We start from the raw sequence: 8,609 nt of genomic DNA, 5'->3' as shown, positions 1-8,609 counted from the left end.
AACAGAACAAGACTGGGGAAAGTGGACAGCCTTGTCTCGATCCACATTCTAATTGGAATGAGGGGGATGTGACATTGGCTGTCAGCACCGCAGAACAAGTTACATCATATAGAGTCTTAACCATTGACATAAACACTTCTTCTCCAGTACCAAAATGTTAAAAAGACAGCCCATACATAACAGCCTTCCCGTCTGCATCAAGTGAAAACAGCACACAGAGGGTTAGACGGTTTGTTCTGGAAGCAATTGATGCTGAATTACTTCAAACGCATCTCCTGCACCAAGGCCACAGAGACACCTTTATTACGGAGATATTCTAAAATCTGCATTTGTTTCACAGCAAAGTTAAGTCCATTAACATTTAAACAAAGGATGTTCAGATTACATATTATATCACACAACTAAGATCACTAAAGTAAGTGTAGGTCAAGTGTACAGAAAGTCTGCTGAAACTCTCTGGCATAGCATCAAGGTACCCGTAACCATAAAAATCAAATCTGAAATAATCTTTTGTCACTTGCATGATAGGAATAAAAAAGAAAATACATATAAAAGAAAGGCAAACCTGAGGAAGTGATACTACAGTTCTGCAAAAGCATAAACAATAGTTGATTCATGACTCCATCCCATACAAAGATATAACCCTTAATCAGTGCATACAGCTAATGGCCAGAACAAATAAACCATATCAATATTCATCACAGTGTATCCCAACATGTAGTAGAAAAGACAAGATTTGCTGTTCAATTTAGGTATACAACCAACTCAGTATCAGTGGAGAAATGCCCATACAACATAGAACACCCCGTGTCCACTTTTGAACAAATATGACAGTAATTGGCCAAGGAGTGTAGAAACACATCAAGCCTAACAAAATTCATGTGAATACTTCTTCAATCCAAGCAGCCAACTCCAGTGTCCCCAAAAAATACAAACCAAGAAAGGAGCCGCTGTATGACTGTCCCATTTGAAAGGAACAGGCTGTCGAATGCCCATCTCAAGGACACAAGTAAGTTAAAGGTGAGTCTACAGGGGACGTCTGCTGTTATGGGCTTCTCTCCCACTGTAAACGCAATGGCTGCGGTCAATTTCAATGTGCCCGCTGGCCAGGGAGGGAATCGGCTCCAGGAGATCAGCAGTCCAACCAGTTGCACATTATTTCTCCGGCGCCTGTCCTCCGTGTCTCTGACTTTTTGGGTAGTTCAACAACCTTAGCGTGACACCCATGCTAAGCAGTCAGTTCCTTCACTGTTTTATTAGCCTGCTGTATATCGGCTTGTATTTTATCATTACATGATGATAATGATAGGCGCAATAAAAACGAAAAACAAAAAATCTAAACTGCAAATGGTGGTGTTCGCCTTTTTGATGATTCTGATAACGCAGATTGCTCCATTTCCTTTGTGGTCTTTGAAGGCAGATATCATAAGATGTACTGAATGTTTTATTGGGGTTATACTCATTGGAATATGCTTAGCATGAAGTCTGATGTACGTGACAGTTTGAGCTGTAATTCCTTCACTGTCGTATCAGACTGTTGCATCAAAGTCCAGGAGTCAAGATGGAGTCAACAGCGCCGCTGACTGCTGATGCAATAGTGTCCAGTGTACATTCTTGATCTTGGAGAGCTAGACTAGAGTCAACTGCGGGTTAAGTACCTTGGCCAAAGGTACAAGAATAATGCCCCAGCGGGGAATCCAACCAGCAGCCTTTTGGATATGAGCCCTGCTCCTTACGAGTGTACAAGACTGCTGCCCACCATTAGCAATGGCAGCATCTCATTCTTCTTTTGAGATGGAGGAACTCTTGGCAATAGTTCATTCTCCCTTTTCTGACTGTCCTTGACTGGAGAAGTATTCATGTTGAAAAAAAAAGATGTTTGTCATCAGGATTTGTGCAGTTAATTAATTATATGAGCAGAGCTCAGAAATGGCCCCTGCATTGTTGTCAATGAAACTTGTTAGAGAATTATTGTCGGAATGTTTGACTGCCTGGAGAAACTTCCTTGTTTTCTTCACCTCTTGAGTCACTTGCACTTGAGTAACTGACTGGCATTGCATTCTGGAACATTTTTACAGACCACATCTGACATCATGACAAAAAGAAATCCAGAATGGTCACTGTCTACATGTCTGTTCTTGCTTTAGTTGTGTGATGATAATGCTGGGCACAGTCAAAAATGCAGAGTTGTTGGTGTTCATCTCTTTGGAATATGCTGATAATGCGGGCTGCTCCATTTTCTCTGTCTTTGAAAGCCGAAACCATGAGATGTTTTGAATCTTTAATTGGGGTTACACTTTGCTTGGTTATACTTAAACCTAACCCTAACCCTAAATAACACCTGGAACTTTCCCCTGTTGTTTTGTCATTTATTGGACTTGTGTTATCAGAAGCCTCTGGTGCTGACCCTTAACTCCTGAGGTGCTTTTAGCTTCAACAAATTAAAAGGAGGCACAGTCTGGTGCAGCAGGTTGTAATATATATTTTTTTAAGTTTCAACAATTTTCACAGGTGTGTGGCCATCTTACAAGGTGTCCTATTTGTTTCGCACTATCTCCTTCTCCCTGAGAGCAGGTTGTAGGCCTGAAAGAAAAAAGACTGTTTAATAGCAAAACAACCTAAGCGGTTCTCGTGTGTCCTTCCACCCAAAAGTTATAAAATTAATTTCAGTAAGAAAAAATTTAAAAATTCTCTCTCATCAGCAGTTAAGACATGACATCAGGGAGAAGTGAAACTGACCCCATGTTCATATTGGAAATTACAGTGAAAGCCCTTCTGCCACCTCAATTCAATATCCCTGATTTTTTCAATACATTATCTACATTTGGTATGAGATTCTTCTCATATTCCCAGAGCTTTTTGTCTACGAACAGCTGCTCCTTGGTCAGGTGCCCTTGAAGGGGTACTCTGACGTGCACGATCCTACAGACGTCCGGCGGGACTCTGTAAGTCTCCCCGTAGTTCTTCAGGACCGAATGCACGGACGTCTGTACCACATGCCTGGGGCTGATGATCATCTTGGTAGGGTTATAAACATTCTTTCGGTCAGGCTCCCTGTAGATGTGCTCCAGGATGTTGATCCCTGGCACTTGTTTCCACTCGGTGCGGTTGAACTGGCCGCTCTGGTCAAAGAGCGTTTTGGGGAAGATGTGGTTCTCGATGACGAACACGCCCACGTGTGGGTGATTGTGCTGGAGGCTCTCAAGGAGCAGCGGCAGGTTGGCATGCTGGTATGGAGCAATGATCTCATCGATGTCGTTCAGCAGCACATACCTGGACTTGTACATGTTCCTGTAGATGCACTCATTCAGTGTGGTCAGCTGACCGTAGTAGTGGAGATCCCCTTTGTGCTGTTGAAAGTTCCACCCGCTAGAGGGGTTGAGGAATCGGTTTATCGGCCATGGAACAACTTCCAGGATGCCTTCCTTCATGTAGAAGTTCAGCACCTTTTCCAAGTCAGGGCCACAGCTGGTGTTGTAGATGACCACCTTCTGAATGCCCAGGAGCCTGTACACCTCCACAGTCTGTACGAACTGCAGGACATTGTTGTACTCTCCAAACAGGTTGGAGATGCAGACAGTGAAGTTGTACGGGAAGGCTTCCTCCCGCTTTTTTTGATTCCATATTGGCAGGAAGTCCTCGCATTGGACTTCCTCTTGAGTCAGCTGCAGAGTGACATGACTGGCGTTGCAGCCTGGAATGTCTTCACAGAGCACATCTGTCGTGACGAAAGGAAATCCAAAATGGTCGCTGTGCATGTCTATTTTTGCCTCAGTTGCACGCTGATAATTTTTGGCACAGTAAAAAATGCAAAACAGTTGTTTGTGTTCATCTCTTTTGAATATGCTGATAATGCGGGTTGCCTCATTTTCTCGGTGGTCTTTGAAAGCCGAAACCATGAGATGTTTCGAATCTTTAATTTGGGTTATACTTTGCTTGTTTGCTTGGCATGAAGTCTGATGTACTTCAGAGTTTGAGCTGTGCCAACGTTCTTGAGGGTTTGAGCTGGAATATTGTCTGCCAGTGAACCATGTGACTGCCAAGAGCACAAAGATTATCAAGAAGCATATGATCTGTTTTGTCTCCATGTGCATCCAGCTGTGGGCCTTGAAACCTGTAGTAGAGACAAGCACAGCGTATGAGATCTATACTTCAAGGCTTCCAATACTCTTAGTCAGTTAATCCTAATAGACCAGAGGTATCCATAGATTTTTATTCACAAGTCAGTTGCTGAATTTGAGCTTAGCCTGCATTAGAGTTGATTGATGGGAGCCTGGGTTCTGGAACAGAACAGAGCACGATCTGGTTTTGTAATACTGCATTCTTTGATAGTGCTTAACTGTATTTATGCATAACGGAAATAATGACGATTTAAGAAATTTGTGTTTTCAAGGCGTCATTATTTACAATTTGAGATACTTGGTAAGGAGATAGTTCAGGAGTTGTGACGAGAAACATTAGTGTCACATGAGCATCTGTTTTTACGCTGCAAAATGTGAGACACACTGTTTCTTACGTATGCGAATTTTACGCAAGGTTTGCGTCATGTCATATGTCACAATGTCAAATTGTGAACTCTTGGCAGTCTGGAGTATGGGGCGTTTCTACAGTTATGTATGTCCACAGTGTTCCTATTGGTCAGTTATGTCGACTTTTTCGCACAACAAAATTGCACTAAACTGTAAATCAGGAGTGTCCAAACCTCTCCTGGAGGGCCACTTGTCCTGCATGTTTTAGATCTCTCCCTGCTCCAACACAGCTGATTCAAATGATCAGTTTGTTATTCAGTAGCTTCAGGAGTTTGTAACGAATTGATCATTTGAATCAGCTGTGTTGGAGGAGGGAGAGATCTAAAACATGCAGGACAAGTGGCCCTCCAGGAGAGGTTTGGACACCCCTGCTGTAAATGAACTAAAAACATCCTACCCTTTTTTAAAGGAGCGTCACGGGGCGGAGTCAGAGAAGGAAGCTCACAATACACAAACTAATCTAAGATTTGATAATGACAATTACCAAAATTGCACTAAACTGTAATTGCACTAAAACCATCCTATCTTTTATTAAAGGAGCATTGCAGGGCGGAGTGAAGGTTCACAGATAATTCACATTGACTTGTGTTTCTCAGTTTTTCCGACACACCCCACTCATTCTTTGCCCTATTGTCAATATATGGAAGATTGCATTGTCCAAGGCAATATCCGTTATCTTCGTTAACGTATTGACTGTGAGACGTAATCAGGTCCGCAATGGTGACATGAACATAAGATGTACACAACCCCGTCTCCCTTAAACACTTAGTATACGCTGTCCTGATCTAGCCTCTAGATAAACAGCAATAAAACCCAACACTGTTCCTCCTTTGACATTGGTCAGCCTCTTAGACCATGTAGCTGGACTGTAGCTGAATTGTGTGAATAAGGAAATCGATTTACGTGTTCCCAGGTGTTTTCCACCGGTAAACGTATTTTCTGATATTTGAAACTTGTTCACTTTAAGTCTAGGTAATAGCGTCTGCAAAGTGACGACATGTAATTGTTTTGCGTTGTGGAATAACTTCACAGGACAACACATTTTTAAACCCACTATTCTGATTCTCCATTATGCGTAAAGAGTACCCATCTGAAATATCTGATCCGATTTATGGTCGAATTTATAAGCCTACATTAGGCTACATTTACATTTCGTCATTCAGGAGACTTACAAAGTGCAAGTACAACTGCGTCTAATAAGTTTTCATGAAACATGGGCGGGATACCAGCCATATTCGAGCTCGCGCGAGTGCCAAACAGGATGCTGACGGTTTACGCAGAAATGAAAGCAGTAGGCCTATTTAGCCTAATCCTCTGGAGACCACAACGTTCCCACTGCCTAAACTAAACTGAGTTTTAATCATGACTAATAACACTAACAAACGCTAGTTTCCACACATCCGACTGTCTAATGATGGCTTCCAAAACCTTGTTTCCCAAGTATAGCAAAACCGGCGTTTAAACAATTGGCTAAGAAGGAAGCCTGATAAATATAATTAAGCGGAAGAAGTAACAGAATACGGACTGCGCAGTTTAAATATATATGGCAATTGTCTGAAAATGTGAGATTTAAAAAGGTTAGGCCTATTTACTTGGTTATTATTACAATTTCTTGCTGAACTTTTAAACCTCCCCACTTAGTTTGCGAATTAAAGTTGTTGAATTTAGGAAAAAGAAACAAATTCCTTACGGAATTCCCTATTGCCGACCCATTTTGCATCGTGAACATATCCTATCCCACAACTACCTAAAATACCAGCGTTTTAAAAAGCTATCAACTAGCGGGACAAGGAAGTAGCCTTACAAACTAGCCCATCACACACTTATCAAATAACTGTTCAAGAGTAATCGTTACATCCTACCGTGCAAAATGTCCCCTGCGTTATAATATCTTTTACGGTATAATTTCAGTAATTAGTAATGGAACAAACGTACTCGAAAGAAATTTCCTGAATTTAAGGCACATTAAGTCTCATTTAAGTCAGTCATTTGTTTTAAAGTATATAATTAAAGTATGTAATTGTATACTCCACAAACGAGGAAAAGGGGGAAATAAAAACACAAATGTCCCCCCCCCCCCCCCCCCCCCATAAGTAATACAATCGCGCATTTCAATCCTAGCTCGACCAACGGCATCTTTTTAGCTGACACAAACCTGAAGTCTGCGAAGAAATATGACCATCCACGCGGTATCGCGAAGAAGCCGAAACCATTGCAGATGTCTACAATCAGTGGTATAAATGAGTGAGTCATATGTCAAAGAAAGAGCTGTGGATGATCTTGACGTCACCAATCGTCTGTTGTATTAATCCATCCCCATTGAAGGCACGTTCCATCTGGATTAAAACAAAAAACGCCCTTTTTCCATATGATTGCTAGGGTCTGTGGTGGGGCCAAATACAGGTGTATTTGCACCCATCGTTTGGTAGATAAAGGCGAACCATCATCTTCCTCTTCCGTGTTGCCTGCCTCCTCGTGGTCCTGCGTTAGGGTGATTGCCTGTAGATGTGTCTTTGAACACGGCCGGAGAGTCCGCCGCGGGCAGGCTGACAGCGAAACGCTGAGAAACTTGAGTGCAGTCCGCTAATAACACCGGAGAGGCACCGGGGGCAGGGCGCGCTGACCGAGCGGCGCAGAGGTGCCGCGAGCAGGAGGCATCTGATGGCTGTCGCTGCTGAGCTGTGTCATATTCCAGACCACTGACATTTGGCTAAATGTTGGCAGTGCCTGCTGCCCTGTGCCCTGTGGAGCTTTAGATAACAGGTCTGCACAGAATTCGCTGCCTGACTGGTACAAGCAAAGGGTGCCGCCCAGCTCTGCCATGCATAGACCACCGCTTGCCACCCCCCTCCCCGCTTGAGAATGTTTATTTCATAAAATACAGAAGTGAAAAAAACCCCCAGAGACCACAGTTTCCTGGTTGCCCATGTTTTCAGAGCACTTGCTAGTACAAGGGTGAATCCACAGTCTGTTATGCTACAGGATATCCTGCAGGTGGGAGTGCTAACATGTGATTCTGTTTTTTTGTTTTTTTTTGTCTTCCTAGGTCTGCAGGGGCTCATAACCCCATCCACTCATCTGCTCAGACTCAGTCTGACTGCTAATGGTCTTCAAAATAAACTACTTACGCGGATAATTTTGTGGGAAGTACGTTTCTGTGGAAAAGTACCATTTTGGTTCTGTCAAAGTACTAAGAATGCCTGAATGCAAACAACAGACCACACTGTGGTTTGTGATCCTTCCCTCTGGAGATATATTTTAATTTGTGGTTCATCTAAAGACTGTCACATCATATTTTGTTCCACCCCCAAACACTTATTACAGTGACATCACAAGAGGATGCAACTAGTAGTAAGGGGGTTGCATTTGTATAAAGTCATGTGGTGCAGTGGTAAGGAGCAGGGCTTGCAACCCAAAGGTTGCTGGTTCAGTTCCCTGCTGAGGCACTGCTGTTGTACCCTTGTGAAAGGTACCTAACCCACAATTGCCTCAGTACATATCTAGCTGTGGATAAAGGTGGAAAAAAAGGTGGACCTACTGTATGTAAGTCACTCTGGATGAGAGTGTCTGCCAAATGACAATAACATAATGTAATGCCTTTTAAGTACTTCAAAGGGGGTGACGGGTGGTGGGCGGGGCAGCAATTCACCTCAACCACTGCCAATGGCTGCCATTAAACTGGATGATTCACTTTGGGCCGTATTCTCCCATTCGCGCGTAAGTAAGTCCTTTTTTGCGCACCTCCAGTTACGCGCATTTCAGTTACGCGTATTCTCCCCTACACGCTCTGATCACGCCCACAACGCTTAACTTCAGAATGAAGGCAGGCTCATGACAGAAACGTGATTTATTGAAAATAGAAGTAGACGGAGTCACAGCCTCGTTCATTTTGGCTGTCGGGAAAACGTGGAACGTGGATTTACGCATTTACCATGTGAATGTCATTGAAATCCATTCAAACCATAAACCAAACTCTGATTTTGAAAATAAATGCAAAGGGAGAGCTATATTACGAATCGCCTCAAAGGAAAACATTTGTTTCTATGTATGACATAAACCCAAAAATAAATATACCAAACG

The 8,609-nt window shown here is 42.9% G+C and overlaps 1 protein-coding gene across 1 annotated transcript; it reads right to left on the bottom strand.

Annotated features, from left to right (window-relative positions):
• Window positions 1–281: 281 nt before the first annotated feature.
• On the bottom strand, window positions 282–7,441 carry si:dkey-56i24.1 (glycosyltransferase family 92 protein). The gene is made up of 2 exons (XM_036525960.1): window positions 6,685–7,441; window positions 282–4,114 (listed from the first exon to the last, which is right to left on the bottom strand). Exons 1-2 carry the CDS (start codon window positions 6,740–6,742, stop codon window positions 2,784–2,786), a joined length of 1,389 nt encoding a protein of 462 aa, XP_036381853.1. The 5' UTR covers window positions 6,743–7,441; the 3' UTR covers window positions 282–2,783.
• Window positions 7,442–8,609: the final 1,168 nt, after the last annotated feature.

This window comes from Megalops cyprinoides, chromosome 4 (assembly GCF_013368585.1).
Source record: "Megalops cyprinoides isolate fMegCyp1 chromosome 4, fMegCyp1.pri, whole genome shotgun sequence".
In the NCBI taxonomy this organism is placed as follows: domain Eukaryota; kingdom Metazoa; phylum Chordata; class Actinopteri; order Elopiformes; family Megalopidae; genus Megalops; species Megalops cyprinoides.
Note: the sequence above shows the minus strand (reverse complement) of the source record. Positions and strands in the feature narration are given on the sequence as shown.